The 17,978-nt window shown below is 37.7% G+C and overlaps 1 protein-coding gene across 2 annotated transcripts in view; it reads left to right on the top strand.

Annotated features, from left to right (window-relative positions):
- Positions 1-17,559, top strand: part of SRBD1 (S1 RNA binding domain 1) — a 238,441-nt gene extending 220,882 nt beyond the window's left edge. For both annotated transcript variants that reach the window (XM_055539987.1, XM_055539986.1), the window contains exons 20-21: positions 13,223-13,407; positions 16,669-17,559. In XM_055539987.1, coding sequence (XP_055395962.1) covers positions 13,223-13,407; positions 16,669-16,958 — 475 coding nt within the window. In that variant the 3' untranslated portion in view covers positions 16,959-17,559. The remainder of the gene's footprint in view (positions 1-13,222; positions 13,408-16,668) is intronic.
- Positions 17,560-17,978: the final 419 nt, after the last annotated feature.

Below are 17,978 nucleotides of genomic sequence, written 5' to 3'. Positions count from 1 at the left end.
TATGCTGTCTTGGGGTCTTCTTCTGTATCATCACATGAGACTAGACTCTGTCTTTCCTCTGGGGAAACCATTATTCCTCCAATAAAGGAAACTTTGCCTTTTTTATTTTATTAAGGGTTCTGTAGGAAATGGATTCTTCATGTAGAGTATGCAGAATTTTATGCTGTTATGCTGTAAATACGATGTTTCGTTGAGTACTGCACCCAAAATAATTCCTTTCGTTATGTTTTTTTTTTTTTTTTTTTAGAATGAAACATGTACATTTCGAAATAAGCAGCTTGATAGTGACAATGTTTGGTCACCATCATTTTAAGAGAAGAGGCGGGTGAAGAGCAGCAGTAGCATATTCATCCTAGAATTGTACTCACCTCTGCCAGAAAATGTTTTTAAGTAAGCGAGAAAGAGTAAGGAATAATGCAAGGTCTTCAATAAATGTCAATTTAAAAGCATAGTAAGAAAATCCATATTAGAGAAGGTATAAGAACATGGGATTAAAAATCTACTATTGCCCCAGATAGATTTTATTTCAATAGTCCTTTGAACCCGTTCTGTTCTCAATCTTTTACTTATTTCAGGATCTGCTCACATTTAGCTGATGTGTCCTACTTCACTGAAAAAATTCAGAGCCACTTTCCTGAGATTATCTCCCTATCTTTACTCATTCTGTCTCACACATTCCTGACCTACCCTTCCATCTCCTGATTCTATTTCTGTTTATAAAATATTATGACTGTCTCTTGTATCTTAATGTCTCCATCATTTATTGCTTTTGTTTTGCCCCACAGACCTATTGCTAATCTGGTATCCCATTCTTCACTCCCTAAAAGCTCAAAGAAGCAACCACTTTTTTATTTCTTCCTAGAACTTCTGTCTCAGTGCTCCTTCTTTTCATTGCCAAACGTCTCAGAAGAATTATCTGCCTCTAATTTTCACTGCTTGTTTTCTCCCAGCCTTTATAGATTGGCTTCTGTCCTAACCACTCTGGAATCACTCTCTCAACAAATAACCTCCTAATTGTCAAAAAGTGGCCTCTTTCTGTCCTTAAACCACTTAATCTATTCTGCTACTTTTGACTCCATTAGCTTACTGATCTTCCATGACTGTTTTCACATTCTATCCTCTCTGGCTTCTCTTCTTCCTCTGGCCCTCTCAATGTAGATATTCTTCAGGTTTTTGCTTTATTTACCTTCTCCTTTTATTCTTTATCTTCCTCTGATTGAGTGCATCCACTCATATGACTGTCTTCATCTCTCACCCCTCCACTGCCAATTCCAGTCCTGCATTCCCACATCTCTAGTCCAGGCCTTTCTTCTAAATTCTAGCTCTTCCTTTCCATTTGGCTGTGAGAGATTGTCTCAGGAATATCTTAACAACTCAAACTCAATATATCTAAAAGTACAACTTGGATCCTCTTTTTCCCTACATTTATAACTCCCTCTTCTCCCATCAGTCCTCCTCACTAGCCCTATACAAAAACAAGCAGACAAATAAACAAAAAGGCTTGGTCTTCCCCTTTTGTCCCATGATGAATGGTTAATGGCACAACTGTCTTTCCATTAATCAGAGCTAGAATTAACAAATTATTCATTTATTCATAAAACATATACGTTCCAAGTGAGTGCCTGCCATATTCCAGGTACTGTTCTACAATCTTGATTACATTCAAAGGTCCCTCCTCTCAAGGTCACAGACAGTAGACAATAAGCATAATGAATAAACTGTATGATAAATGTGACAAGAACAGTGGGGGGGAAAAGGGAAGAGCAGAGTAATGGGGATCAGGATTACCAGGGTTATGGATAAGAACTTGCAAATTTAAGTAGAGTAGTCAGGGTAGACCAGATTGACAAGGGGACATTTGAGCAAAGTCTTGATGGAAGTAAAGGATTTAGCTGTGCATGCAGATATCTGAGGGAAGAGTGTTCCAGGAAGAGGGACCAGACAGTATAAAGGCCCTAATGTGGGAGCTGGCCCGGCAAGGTCAAGGAATAGCACGGAAGCCAGGGTGGCTAATACAGAGTGAGCAAGGGAGAGAAAAATAGGAGATATGGTCAAAAGGATATTGAGAGGCTATTATAGGGATTTGGCCTTAATTCTGTGAAGTCAGGAGCCACAGCATTGTTTTATGCTGAAGAGTGGCATGCTCTTATTTATACATTTAAAGGATCCATTGTTTGCTGAATTAAGGGGACATGAGAAGTCGTGGTTGAAACAGGGAGACCAGTTAGACTAAGTACAGCAATCCAGGTGAAAGCTGGTGATGATTGAGACTAAGATGATGGAAGAGTTAGTGAGAAGTTGTCAGAATCTAGGTATGTTTTTAAAGAAGAGTCAATATTATTTGCTGACAGATTGAATGAAGGGTATGAAAGACAGTAATTGTAAATATGAATGACAAAAATAATATGAACACCAGAGACACTGGAAGATGAAGTGGAAACTTGTAATGGAGGGGAATGGGGAAGAGAGAAGTTAAAGAACTAACCTTGGATCACCAGGCCCCCCACTCAGTGATTTCTCCTCATCCTGTGGCTTTAGGACACAGATTGACATGGCCTTATTTATTTAATAAAAGAATAAAAGACAGCAATAAAAAATGAAAGATGACTATATAGGAGAAGACTGAGGAAACAGAACTAATTATATTTAGGAGTTGATGATTTTAATAGAGCAAAATGAAGTGTCTAGCTTTACCCCAATTTAAATATTTTTTCTTCAGTCTCAACTGACTGAGGTCAGTGTAGTTGTGTGAGCAAAACTGTTGCCAGAAGGTCTCAGTCATCCTTTCTGCCATTGTGTTGAGTAAATGCTTCTTTTAGAATCCTTTGTGGATCGAAGGGGTTTTATGACCTTCTCATGTTGAATTCCATGCCTTCATAGAGTACTGTGTCTAGAGTGCAGGACTTCCTAGATTTTACAGACTAGAAACATTCTGGTCTCCCATTCTTCACTCCCTAAAAGCTAAAAGAAGCAACCACGTTTTATCTTACTTCCTCCTAGAACATCTGTCTCAATGCTCCTTCTTTTCATTGACCATGAAAGAGGGTCATTTCCCACTTTCTGCCATCATCCAGAAATTGTCACGATGTCTCCAAGTGTGAGTGATTTCATCGTGTTGGCTATTGCGGGCCATGAATAAAATTGCTGCTGTGAGTAGAATGAAGCCCAAAAGCAGTCTGTGGAGGGGTTGCCACTTTCCCCACGCCTCCTCGGGTTTTGTCCTGCCATTCTGGTTGGTCAGGAGAGCCAAAGGCAGGTATCCAATTTCCCTTTTTTCTTAAATAAGGTGCCAGGAGGCAGTGCTTTGTGCTGAGATTATGCTGATTTGTACACGTCACACTGAGGCCTGGCACTCTCCCAGAGAATCTGCTGCATTAAGAATTTGATTCACTCCAGATAACTAAGCTTGAAAGTTAGTTGTTATGTTCTTGATTTAACTTGAAAAATGGCAGGAAATATAATGTCAGGATTGTCACTCAGCACTCATTTTGATAAAGCTTTAGCTAGTAGTTAATTGTTATTTCTGTTTTGGTCATCAGGGAAAATTTTTCAAAGATTAGTTTCTAGCAGGAATATGGCATACAGCACCATAGGAAAGTCATATATCAAGGGATGATTTACATCAGTATCTGCACTATTATATTAGTAATGTGATATTTCTTTTATTACTGCTGATATTCCTATTTCTGACCCTTAGGATCAGTGTGGAGAAGTATGTTTTCAGAGAGTAAACAACCACCAACTTAAAATTCAGGTCTGGAACAGGAATAATCATTTAACCTCACAAAATATTTTCTTGAGGACAGGAGATCTATACAAAAACTAAGCAATATTTATTCTTTATTTATGGGGCGGGTAGGGGGGAAACTTGTCTTAAGTTTTAAGACCAGAAGTTGATCAGAGGGTACAGACTTCCAATTATAAGATGAATAAGTTCTGGAGATATAATGTACAGTGAGGTGATTTATAGTTAATATTCTATTATAAACTTGAAAGTTGCTAAGAGAGTAGATCTTAAGTGTTCCATCCCCAAAAAGGAGTGATAATTATGTGACACGATGAGGGTATTAAACTAAGGCTGTGGTGGTAATCATTTTGCTATTATAAGTGTATCAGATATACACCTTAGCTTATAAGTTTAAGTTGTACACCTTAAACTTATACAGTGTTATATGTCAATTATATCTCAGTGAAGTTGATGAGAGAAAGGCCTACAAAAGTAGAATTAACTCAACAAGGAATGGATCCCAACTATTGCTCCTGAGCTAAAAGCACTTGGGGGCCTAGGAGTAGAGAGTCCCTGTGGAGATCCTGCCTTGTGCACTGCCATGGAGCTAACATAAGTCAAACCAGAGAGCTTGACAGCCCATACAGAAGACCTTTAACAACTGAGCACATCTCAATTTCTGTTTCTTTCCCATTCCTGTTCAAGGATTGAGCACCTCCGAACTCTTTTTTCTTTTTTTCTTTTTAGCCTTGCTTTCCAGAGAAGGCAGTGGCAAGCCACTCCAGTACTCTTGCCTAGAAAACCCCATGGACGGAGGAGCCTGGTAGGCTGCAGTCCATGGGGTTGCTACTAGTCAGACACGACTGAGCGACTTCACTTTCACTTTTCACTTTCACGCATTGGAGAAAGAAATGGCAACCCACTCCAGTGTTCTTGCCTGGAGAATTCCAGGGATGGGGGAGCCTGGTGGGCTGCCGTCTATGGGGTCGCGCAGAGGCGGACACGACTGAAGTGACTTAGCAGCAGCAGCAGCAGCCTTGCTTTCAGAGGTTTTATCACATTATTTCCAACTTCATTCTGCCCAGCAAGAAGCCTTCCAGCTAATAAGCAGCTGTAACACAGGAAGTTGAGGTTGTTTTTATTTAAAAACAAAACAAAATGGCAGCAGTAGAACATTGGTATTCATAGTTTCAACTGTGAGCAACTCAGAAGGCCCCTGACTTGTGGTGATTTGTAATTTTCTGAGGGTAAGTCACTTAGTTTAATGAGTATGTCTGACACACCTCCCACATCTAAAATTCACCACAGCTTTATTCAGCATTTGCATGCCAACTAACTTTTACAATGATAAAAACATATTTCCTTGTGGGAGACTTGCCTGAAAAGAAACCCAGCTACAAATGCTGTAAAATAAATGAAGATTAGGTAAACAGAGCTAAGAAGTTATTTGTAAGTTTGAAAGATCTTAAATTTTTCTGGACTTCCCTCACAAGAGTTGGCAGCATTCAGACATGAAAATTAAGGCAGAATCTTTTCTGGCTTTTGATAAGTGATGTCTCAGGGTGTGTATCAATTACTGCACATTAACTTCTTCTATGGAGCTATGATTAGACGATATTATATTGCCTTTTCAAAAAGAGACATAACATCACAAAAGAGAGACCAAACCTAAAATACAAAGATCATAAAAAGGACAGATTACTGAAAGCAGCTTTTGGTGTTTGTTTTTTCCTTGTTAGTACTCTAGTTAAATACCCAGATAGCTTACTATAATTCCCAGGAAGTAGCATTCATCATATTTTTGAAAGTGCTTTCATACAAGAGAAAGATGATGAAAGAGATTCTACCCACTGGAGAATCAGATGACCAGGATGTGGGATACTTAGGAACTGACTGTCATGTCTAATGTCTTACTCACGGTTCTAACACACACCACATGACATTTTGGGCAAACCTGGCAGAGGTAAATAGGAAGCTGAAGAACCTGAGATAGTACCTAACTTCCTGCTAGCTTACTCTGTAGGCAGAGCAGTGCCAGACTGCCTAGGTTATTCAACCTCCCTATATGTCATTTTTCTTATCTGTTAAATGAGGATAATGTTACCTGTCTCTTTGGATGGGAGATGTAAGAGTTGAGCACTGAAGAATTGATGCTTTCGAATTGTGCTGGAGAAGATTCTGGAGAGTCCCTTGGACTGCAAGGAGATCAAACCAGTCAATCCTAAAGGAAATCAACCCTGAATATTGACTGGAAGGACTTTTGCTGCAGCTGAAGCTCCAATACTTTGGCCGTCTGATTCAAAGAACCAACTCATTGAAACAGATGGTGATGCTGGGAAAGATTGAAGCCGAAAGGAGACGGGTGCGACAGAGGATTGAGACGGTTAGATCACTGACTGACTAGACATGAATTTGATCAAACTCTGGGAGATAGTGGAAGACAGAGGAGCCCGGCTTGCTGCGGTCCATGGAGTCACAAAGAGTTGAACACAACATAGCGACTGAACAACAACAACTTGGGATGGCATGACTAAATGTATATAGAAATCTTAGCACCTGGGAGACAGTAAGCTGTTATTACTGCTCTAGTCATCACTGTTATTTTTGTTGTGATTAAGAAGGGGCTGTCCAGTTGAGTCATAAAAGGGGAGTGGGGCTGATTTACAACTATTAGTTGCCCAGGAGAAAAAAATGTTTTACTATGTGATCCAGGTGTAGTTAAATTATAATATAATTTAACATTGTTCATTAATGTTAACACTGGGTCCTGGAACTGAAAAAACATTGCCTTCTCTCCTGCATATCTGGAGAAACCTTGTAGTCAATGAGAGGGAGTTGCCAGCCAGCCATAGAGTTTGCTTCTGTCCCATCTCCAACATATTTGCCCTTCTCCTTCTCCCCTTCTCCTCTCTCTTCAGGTTTAGATCACTCGGTCTGGAGCCTGAAACAGTCAAGTATTGATTTAGTCTCCCATTATCTCCCTTCTCCCCTTCCTGTCCCCACTCGCACTGTGGATTTTAATCTTAGCCTGGCTTCTGACTCTATGTGTGACCATAAGCAAATTACTTTGATCTCAATTGCCCAACCTTTAAATGGAATGAAAATGGCTGCCCATTCAGAGGACAATTGGAGAGATTTATGGAAAGGGCAGGTGTTGAACATTTTCAAATTTCTTGAAAGAAGGATTCCTGGACAGGATGGATTTCATAGTACAAAGGGTATTTCCCAAGGAAGAAAGTTCTTTATTCCAGTACATGGAGTTTATCCCCTAGTAGTGCCAGAGCTTTTTCATTTCAGCTCTGCTATCACGAGCCTGTATGTTTTTTAACATACTGCTTTTTAATTTGCCCTCCTCTTTCAAATATTCACAGGCACTAATCCACGTTATGGCTTTACAGACAGTAAATTAAATTATATGAATTCTGAACACAGTGCTTTTGAGCTGTAGAGAGTCTGCAGTCTTTGAAACCACTAACTTAATTTTGTACAACTCTTACTCAGTAACTCAAAAAGAGCCAAACTTTTTCCTTTTGAATTTGGTTTAAAAAATAATAATAAATTACTCCCAGGCAGTGGTACTTATTGTGCCAGATTTTATCTGGGACCTAAATCTTCTGTCTACATTGAAAATCTCCCAGAGTTAAACAGTAAGCAGTGCTAATGAAGATATGGTATATAATGAATTTTACCTTAGCTACAGCCTTGTGGTCTCTGCTGTGTGACTTTAGGCTGGTCACTTAATCTGTATGAGTTTAAATTTCTTTATCTGCAAATCTGTATCCACAATAAATTTATGAGAGAATTAAATGAAGTCATCTTTACTGAGCACTTTCAACATATTTGTCTGTATGTAAAATCCTACCTCTAAAACAGCAGATATAAGTAGAAGATAATTAATTCTGATATACTGTCATTACTTAAATTAGACTAAGCTCATTCAGGGCAAAGGCTCTGTTATCATGTTTCATAGAGTCGTCTTCCACAGTATATAAATATTTATTGAGGAAAACTGAATGATTTTCTAAATTATTTTTAATTCACTTCAGCATTTTGTCTCATGCCTTTGAAGAGCCTTGATTTAAACAAATCTTTATCATTTGAAGATGTCGTGTGTTTATGAGTGTGTTTAAAACAACACAGGCTCAATGGAAAGAGGATGATCAAACTGAGCAGTTGGGTTGTTGGGGTTTTTTTCTGTTTCTTTCTTTTTTTTGATGGGGGATTATTGTTTTAACAAGTGTAAGAAAACTGATTTTCCTTTGTCACTTATAAATTTATTTCTAAGACAGGATTTTAGAAATCTTTAGAGCAGTAATCACAACATTTTCAGTACATGATGCCTTTCCATTTTTGTCTTTTCATGTGCACTTGGATTTATGTATATATACATTGGGTTTTTTAAATTATAGCTTTAATTATATCATAATCACACAGTATATCATACTGTGGTTCTGAAATAGGAAAACCTACATAAAAATCAATGCTGCTTATTCTTTGTGGTATTGGTTACTATTTCTCTGATCTTAGGTATTTTGTAACTGTATGTCTTCTTCAGCTATTTCTAAAGAGATCATTCTAATCTCAGATTTTTAGAGGATGTCTATATAAACACACTTTAACTGTTTTCTTTTTTTTAACAAAATTCATTTCCTTTACTAAACTGCTAAAATAAAATAAAACCGCTTTCTAAGTCTCCCACAATTAATGCAGCATACATCAAGTATCCAGCCTCTATGCACGTGTAATAGACCTTTGAAAAAGGAGGAAACATTTACTAAGTTTTTCAGAAGTTAGAATCAGGTTAACAGTCTGATGCTTATAAACCAAGTCTCTTGGAAGACAGACTGCATCTGTTAATCTGTGGTAGTTTCTTTTTGGCTCTTGTTTTTTTTCTGCTGCTCATAGATCCAAGAGTATGTTCAGATGCAGGAAGTACTCCAGAGACACTCTAAATGGTACCAAGCAATGACACTAAAAGTGCCCCCCTGCTACCCAAAGAGTTTTCAGAAATAACCTTGGTTACCCTTTCTGAAAGGGTTACATTTTTTCAAAAGTTTATCTGCAGTGTGTAAGTTTTCAAAAGCTGTTACATTCTTATGAAAAATTATTTGCTGTAAACTTTCTGTGGTTGATGATATGCTAACAAAAACCATTTCAGTATTACCTTCACTAGATACCTGCTAGCTTCTGAGCCCAGTAGGTTGTTCTGTGTGTGGGCTTCTCTGTAAATGCTCTCTACTTGAATTTACCATTATTTGTGGATTTTACATCAGTGAAGATTTTGAAGGATTCTGGCCCAGTTCAGTTTCTTGGTTTAATAGAGGTTAGAGATTTGAAAAGATTCTTTGATGATGATTAAAGTGCAGTTCACACTGCCACCCCTTTGATTTGACTACTGAAACAGCAGATGTGGTAAAGCCACACTGCTCTAAGCAAAACTAAAGTGTGCCGCTCCATGCTCACCTAGGTGAGTTCAGCTCCCATAAATAGCGTAAAGGAGTAGTGGGTTTCCCTCCTTTACCATGTTGGAATTTACATTGTCTTTAATATAAAGCCATAGGTTTTAAATACATAGAATCTGTGGGTTTCAGTATAACAAACTGAACTTTTCTTTTGTGTCCTACCACTTGCTCTATAATCACAATCACAGGTAAGAAGGACAAGTTACCTCTTTTGTTTTAATTGTTGAATGTCTGCCTGTATTACAGATGATGCTCTCTGCTTTATCTGTAACTTTTTCTAAAATGACTGTGCTCTTGCATTTATTGGTTTATTGATATAATTACTTTAAGACTGAGTAAAACCAATGGATAAAAATAAACAAGTATGAAAGTCTCTTTTAAAAGTATCTAGCATGGATGGACAACTAGGAGTACTTTGCCCTTGCAGCATGGTTCTTTGTGGAGCCTTAAATCTTATGTGTTTAGCCCACAAAGCACATGTTAATATTAAGTTGTTTTTAAAGTGATGGAGTTGCATCACCATGATTTTTCTGTGCTCTGTGGGATATCATGTTGCTTTAATGTAATGAGTCCTGGGCTCCTAAATTTCTCTCTGCATGCTGGAAATGATTACATAAAACTGAATGGCTATATCTGAAGTCTAATGAATCTTGAGAATTTCTTATTCTTCAAGAAAAATATTACAAAGACTTTTCTTATTCTTTGAGGAGGAGAACTTGTATTTGTAACAAGTTTCTGTTGAAGATATCAGCGATTTTAGGTTTTATATAGCATTCTGTTTGAAAAACAAGCAGCCTCTCTCTGCTGCAAGGTCTGTGTTTTAACTTTGTGCAGATGTGTGCTAAAAGAACATGATGTGCTTATTTGTTGCATTTATGCTACTTTCTTACTTTAAGTAAGATGGATGAAATTACATATTAAATAGAAACAGCAGCTCAGACAGCAGTCCTTAGCAAACTGAAAAAGCCTTTCAGAGAAGTGAAGAAATATGATTTTAATAACCCTTGGACTTTTGAGAGAATTGTCTACTTAAATACGTTTATATAATAATTTCTCTGTTGGATTCATCAATGTTAACTCTCTAATATTTAAAACTAATCTGCCATTAAATCGTGTTGGTGAAATGTTACCCAAAGTATTGTTTTATATCTTAACCAAATATAACACTTTAATTTTGACATAACTGCAGTTATAAACAGATATACACTGATGTGTGTAGCATGAAACTCCAGTTAGTGACAATAGCTATGAGGCCGTGGGCAGGTTATTTAACCTCCCTAAAGCTCGGTGTTTCCTTTCTGTATGATGTGATACCTACCTTTTAGGATTATTGTCAAGATTAAATGAGAACATCTGTCAAGCACTATTTTTTCAGAACACGTTCACTCACATTCTAGTTCTAAGCTTCATAAAATATACTGTGTTTTTATATGATACTTCTGAGCCAGAAAGTACTTTGTGTTGAGTATTTCTTATTTCTAAAATGAAGCTGTATGTTGGATATTATTTATCACACTTGATTCTAGAGTAAAAATTCAGAATAATGTAGAATAAGTTATTCTTAGTGTATTTAAAGAACACATGTTTATTAAGTGGCTACTGAGCAAAAAACATTGTTTCCTTGTTTACAGTTTTTACAAAAGTTTCCATTGTTTACAATTGAATATTTTTGAAATTAAAGAGAGGTCAAACGCAATGCTATTCCCAGTTCATTTTATAGTCTCCCTTTTGTTTGTTAGTTTCCATTTTCTGCGACCCTGTTGTAACTTTAAGAAAGTTTTCGAAATAAAAAAGCATCTGACTCTGTTGCATAGTCATTTAAAAATAGGGTTGATCAATACTGAAGCATTAGCTAGGAGTACAATTTGGTGCTTTTTTATTGATTTTAATTACCAGTGCCCTCAGGCTTTTGTGTGTGAGGATGAAAATGATATATGAAATATGCACCCAGGTTAAACAGACCAATATTCTTTGTGCATCTGCAGCCACTATAAACAGAATCCTTTATATGGAAGTGACTTTAGAGTCAGTTATATACACATGCACACAAAACCTTAAGTCTCCAAGTGGCCTCCTGAGTGAGTGTTTTTGCTGTTGAGGCCAAGACATGTCCAGTACTTTGGGAAGTTTCTTTTAGTTATTTTATTAATTATAAAATGCTATTCAAGTTTATTATGAATCTTCAACCCACAAATATACTTTTTTGGCCTTTTAATTGTTGATTGTAAGCCAGAATCTTGGGGATTTGAAAGATGTTCTGCTGAATAGCCAGTTGCAGACCAATCAAGCCAAGAGGGTAAATACCAAGGAAGTCTGCTCAGCAGGGCCGGTATTATTTAGGAAGTTGTGCAAGGAAGTTGGCTGCGGGCAGAGGTTGCCATGTGTCATCTGCCCCGTCAGTCAGAGCTATAGCAGCTGTTGCCTGTCACCAGGGCCGTTATATGCTACTAACAGATACCTATCAACACTAAAGATACCACTGCCTGTCCGTGGGCCCAGGAAGCCATGGACACACAGACATAAAATGTGTAACTCACTTGCCACCAGCTGGGATGGAAGCTCATTTAAAAGAAAAAAAAAAAAGGAGCCCAAGCACTAATTCCTTAGTCTTTCATGAGACCCTTAACCAAAATATATTAAAGAAAATAGGTTGGATTTTTATCAGTCTGTTTTTGACCAAAATTACGACTTTGGAAATGTAGGAGGATTACACATTTGAACTCAAAGAGATTCCCTGGTTAAATGAAAGATGAGAGAGTTTCTCCACTAGATAACAGACTATCACTACCAGATTATCACTCAAGAGGCCTTCTCTAGTTGAACACAACAGTGGGGGAGAAAAAGACTGGAAATAACAAACATTCCTTTTGTGATCATGCAGTAACCTAACAAATAGGATACATCCCAATTCTAAACATAGACAAGCCTCCAACAGTCTCTTTTTCCCCTGCCTGTATTCCAGAGACATCCTTAGAGGAAAGGATTTGGGGGCATTAGTATCGCTATCTATCTGATTACTGTGTTGACATTTTTAAAGAGCCATTAATCATAAGAAATGGAACTTAACTATGTGGAAAAGTACACAGCCAAGGAATATCAAGAAAGTGAGCTATAGTTACTTAAAATTCAGATGAGATTGAAGGGAAATTCATCTTTAACCCTGTGTTTTTTTCTTGATTAACTCATTACTGAACTCCAAAGCTAAATAATTGAGAGGCAGCTAAACAAACATGGGTAATGGTAAACATAGCAGAGGGAAATTGAGAAAGGCAAATAGTCTCCTAAATATTACAGGTATGTAATATATAAAGTATATAAAGTAATATTCACCTTAAGATTATGTAAGTGAGGTCTTCCTTGCAGAGCTTCCATTTGGGGAAGAAGTCACTTTTTGATAATCCTCTCATCCTTTTTCTGTTGACTTCTGAAACCTTAATATACTTGATATTTAGTCCATGCGAGGCATAACCGTTGCTGGAGAATTCTTAGATTGAGCATATGCTTGCACAGGTTACACTGTCATCATGGGTACACAGAAGTAAAGCACAGAGACAAGGCATATGGCTAAAGTGATTTGTTTGTCAAAAGCTGGCAATCCTTGTTGGGTATTTTGCTGGATTTTGATAGCAGCAATTCATTGTTTGCCTAATAGGTAATTTAACTGCAAAACGTTTTCCTAACTGAAATTTGCAGAAACATGAAGCAAATATAGGTATCCTTTTAGAAAATATATCTGGCACTAAACTCTAATGAACATTGCGCTGTAAAACATTTCTGATGCTGATTCTGAGCAGGAGCTTCTTTGGAAAGTAACTCAAAAACCTCAAATCATCCTCTTCCTTTTTTCTCCCAAGACAGATCATCTTTATGGCATGGGGCACAGGGTTGATTTTCAGTAGAGACCAGTTGATTGATTGATGTATGGATCTGAGATGAATAGGGGTGATTTATGTAAGGAGACTGGAGTAAGTAATATTATTAATATGTGGTGGGGGGGTTCTTCTTCTTTTTTTTTTTTTTTTTTCCTCTGCAGGTTTTTGTCATTCATTGGAGGGACACTGTATGAGATTGGAAAGCCAGAAATGCAGCAAAAAATAAATTCATTCCTTGAAAAAGAAGGAATGGAGAAAACTGCAGAAAGTTTGCAAACAACAGTGCACACCTTACAGGTCATCGTAGATGGTCTTAGCCAGCCTGAGAGCTTTGACTTTCGAACAGGTAAACGATGAATGGGAATGCCTTTCACTTGAGTAGCTCAAAGTGATCCTGCGCCACAGGATCCTCCATTCTGCCTTTCTCTCCATGAGAAAACTAGAGCGCAGGGACCTTCCTTCAAAGTCACTGAAGCTAGTAAGTATCCAGAGCTGAAGTTGAGGCCAGGTCTCCAGACTGTTCCTCCCAGGCTTATTTCCCATCACACTAGACTAAACACGTCATGCATGTGCTGCCATGTTCATGGAGACATACATTTTTCATAATCCTTTTGTAACTTTTTACCTCTTAAGAGTCAGAAGTCCAAGGTAAAGCATTCAGTTCACAAATTAAAGTGAATCTTCTTTCTAAGTTACAGCCTTCCAAGTTCCTGGATTCTATGTCAGTGAACACTCGGAAGAAAAAAGATACTATCTCTCTGTTGATTTTCCTTCTAATTAAAAGTCTCATGGCTTTCAGCACAGGTAGATGGTGAAGGAAGTTTAAGAGCCATAGTTGTTGAGAGCAATGACCCGGTGAGAAGGAATTAAGGTATCAAATGACCTACTTCCCAAGGAAATTTGACTAGGAAGCCCTGAGATTTAAATGAATCTGTGCTTGTCTCACATCATTTTTATGATAACCATGTTTAGGGCTTGGCTCATTTCATCCTGGGTTATGCTGTGTTGAGGTGGTTTCTTTGAAAAGGTCTGGGGGAATTTGTGTTCATCTGTCAAGCTCAATGTACCATTCCCTCAATATCTGTGTAAATTTGAAATTAATTTCAAGGTTAGAGAAAAATAAAATGAAACATACAGTAAGACCTATGCCAAAAATGTAGGAGTAGAAGCCTCCTGGGTGGTCCATCCAAAGTGAATACTTCCGTGGATAAATCCCTCGCCCTTTGCAGTTATTCTTAGGTGTGAATTCCATAGGTGTTATCTAGCAGTGAGCAGTGGCTTTCTAGCAGGGTGGGAGTGCTGTACTAAAACCACTACATTAGAAGGTTGGCAAATATGCTCTGTTCCGGCTTTTCTTGTCCATCTTGGTTTTTTCAGTCTTGATGCTGATTGTTCCATGATCTCAGTTACACTGTAGACTGAGAGCAAAGATCAGCCCTCAGATTACATAGCTGAGTTAAACAACCAACAGCTAAGTTGGTCTTTACCTGATGATGCCTCTAGTTGAGCAGAAACATACACCTGGGCTCTGAATTGAGCTTACCAGTTACTGCAGTATTTATCATTGTTTCAAGTGAAATTTCCAATAGATCTCTTTGGAACTGACTTTTGCCCTAGCATAAGTCACAGGTTTCTAGATGTCTGAGAACTTTCATTTTAACACTAAATACATCATCAGAAAGAAAGGCAGACAGTCATATGTTTAAAGGAGCAGATAGTATTTTGAATGTTTCTGCATTTATGTTACATCTCTTTTCTGTCCTCCGTTTTCTCAAAATTACTTCCTTTCTTGCCTCATTCTTTCTTTATACTCATCCTGTCTTCTGTTTTTCTGGTGATATAATCAACTCTATGTTATTAACACTCTGGTCACCAGTTAGTTTCCATAATTGTGTTCGTCAGAAGCAACCTGGTGACAGGGGACTGAGTATGTAGCCTTGGCAATCAAAGTGTTAAAGTTTGCCTGGTACATGGAGGCTTTTCTGATTTCTCAGTGGCCTGGGCTATGTTAAGTAGTTCTTGACTCTGATTTTCCATGCAAAATTAAGCAGCTGATCAAAAACCCTTGGGGATTGTAGCTGCTGGACCTCTGTAAGAAAGAGGGAGAGTTTCTAAGTATAAAAACAATACTTGTGGGGCCTCAGAGACCATCCTACCTCTGACCATGATCAACAACTTGGTTTCCCTTTGCTTTGACACAGTCCTTGCCCAGTGTAATGGCGTATTCAGTGGGCTCTTTATTTTTGGAATTCACACCTGAGCATCAGATGGAATTCTACACAATCAATTCTAGTGTTAGCATATTTCTTTTTTATGAGGAAAATGAGATTTAAGGTTTAAAGAGGGGTTTTGTTTTGTTGTAAAGGTAAAAAGTGGATTTTTAAAAAAAGAAAACCTTGATTTCACTATGGTTAGGCTGGGGGAGGGGAACCAAGAGGTGACCAGTTATTAATACAAATGTAAAGGATAGTTTTAACAAGTAATCAGGATAAAGCCAACAGCTGTGGAGGAAAAGGAAATGGAATGGGTGGAGGGGAAAATGAGGTCTTAGTAAAAGGAGATCCAAGCATAGAATGTGTTCTTTGTTATTAGAATCAACATTCAGTAATCCTAGGAAAGGGGGCCAAGAGGAGCATGGGTAAATGGAATCCACAGATAATCCAAAAGCCCTGTTTCAATTGCTAGTTGTAACCTTCTCCATCATAAAACATTTGTTGTTGTTTTTGTTTTGGTTTAACTTAAGCCATGATTCCTCAGCAGGCTTTGTGCCTGTCTTTGGTGGGGGGTAGTGTTAATGAACAGAGACATGTATCAGTACACTGGCATGAACAAGGGAAAGAGGGCTGTAAGAACTCGAGAGTAGAGATCTGTGCTTCATCTTTGTTTCTTGAGTACCTGGTAGAGTGCTAATAGGAGTTAATAAATGTTTTATGAATTGAATTGAAAGAGGAGAAAGGACATAAGGTACTGGCCTGTCTGGGTTTCTGAGCAATAGATAATCAAGAATCCATTCTTTTTGATTGGATAAATTTATTCAAAGCGGATAGGAGTTGAGTACTTTGAACTTGAGTTCAAAATTTGGGGGGAGAAGTGAGAAAGAACGTTTAAATTTCACCACAGTTGACTAAACATTTATGGATGTTCTGCCCACTTTAAACATTTTGAGAATTCAGTCACTTGGAGGAAAACTCCCATTCTTCTGTCAACAAGGGTCTTATTTTCTCCGTATTTGTGATTTAGCCTTGCATATTCATTGAGCAAATGTATTTTCTCATCTCCTCTTCATAAAGAAGAAAATAAGACACTCTACTCTTTTGAGTCCCTTATGTATGTGCTAATGTTCACAGGTTAGCAAGATAGAGTTTGAGGAGAAGATAGTGTTTGAGTAAACTTTCTTGAATTGTTTCTACTTTGCACATGCTGTTTCTCCAACTAGGATGCCTTTTCTCTGAAGGCAGGCATATATCTTCAGCTCCTTTTATGTCTCCCCTCAATGCTTGATACTGGTCTGGGCACACAATTGATATGTATTCAATACTTACTCATTAAATTATGTTGTGTCTAACAATTATTTATACACACTGTCCATTTTCCCCTTTTGTTGTAGATTTCGATAAACCTGATTTCAAGAGAAGCATAGTCTGCTTGGAAGACCTGCAGGTTGGGACTGTTCTTACAGGCAAAGTCGAGAATGCCACCTTGTTTGGAATTTTTGTGGATATAGGAGTGGGGAGATCAGGGCTGATTCCCATACGAAATGTAACAGAAGCAAAACTTTCTAAGACGAAGAAGAGAAGGAGTCTTGGACTGGGCCCTGGAGAAAGAGTGGAAGTCCGAGTACTCAACATTGACATTCCCCGATCTAGGATTACCCTGGATCTCATTCGGGTGTTGTGAGTGTGCCACTGATGGCCAGACAGTGGTTTTATTCCCTCACTTCTATAGGTTGGCAAGAATAAGTTAGATGTTTGTGCACTCTGGATGGCAGATGAGAAAGAACTCACTAAATATCATAAGTATTTTCCAAACATTTTCCTTATTTTTCCTTTTGAATAAATAGAGAGCTAATGGCTTGATTTCTTTTCCCCTTAAAAAAAGCAGCTCACAGACACCTTTATGTGGCTTCATGTAGTAATGATTTTCTGACCAAAATTTTATTTTTTATAATTCATCTTTGAATCCTTTTGCATTTTGTATAATAGACTGTTTCACTTCTACTTGCCAACACGCCTTGCTGGACTTATGTGGAGTTATCTTCATAAAAATCATATAATGTTTCTTGATAGTAGAACTGGCAGTATTTAATCCTCTCTTTTTATAGACTTAAAAAAAAAAAATCAGGCCCTTTGGATTCGACTTGTTATTTTTCTCTTGCCTAGCAAACCAAAATATACCAATTAAACAGATCCCGATGTGTTCATAACCATCAAGTGAATAGCTCAAATTATTTCTCAGAATATGTGTATTGATCTCTACAATAAAATGTTGTGGTTAGTGATCTTGTTTTTGCTGTGTTAATTCAGTGAATTATCTAAGAATCAGTCTTGATTGAAGTAAATATGGCACATATTCATACAAATTTTGTATAAGCCAGCTGTGCCTTTGGGGAAAATGGAAGTCTCTAGAAATCCGAAGAATGACATTCTGTTTGACTTATCACAGAAAGGCATATTCTTTCATAAGCATAAATATTAAATTCCAAATGGGGATAGAAACGGCCCCCTCCTATAGATTGAATATATCAGGTACAAAGGGACAAAAAAACTAGATAAAGCCAGTGACTCTTAACTCTCTTTTTTTTTTTCCAGTGGAGATGGTAAATATTAGCAGAATCATAGAGGGTAAAAATGATTTAAACAGAGCCCACACTGGACTGGTATCTTGTCCATTCTAGCTGCTGTGGTTGATTTCCCTGAA

This window comes from Bubalus kerabau, chromosome 11, assembly GCF_029407905.1.
Source record: "Bubalus kerabau isolate K-KA32 ecotype Philippines breed swamp buffalo chromosome 11, PCC_UOA_SB_1v2, whole genome shotgun sequence".
Taxonomy (NCBI): domain Eukaryota; kingdom Metazoa; phylum Chordata; class Mammalia; order Artiodactyla; family Bovidae; genus Bubalus; species Bubalus kerabau.
Note: the sequence above shows the minus strand (reverse complement) of the source record. Positions and strands in the feature narration are given on the sequence as shown.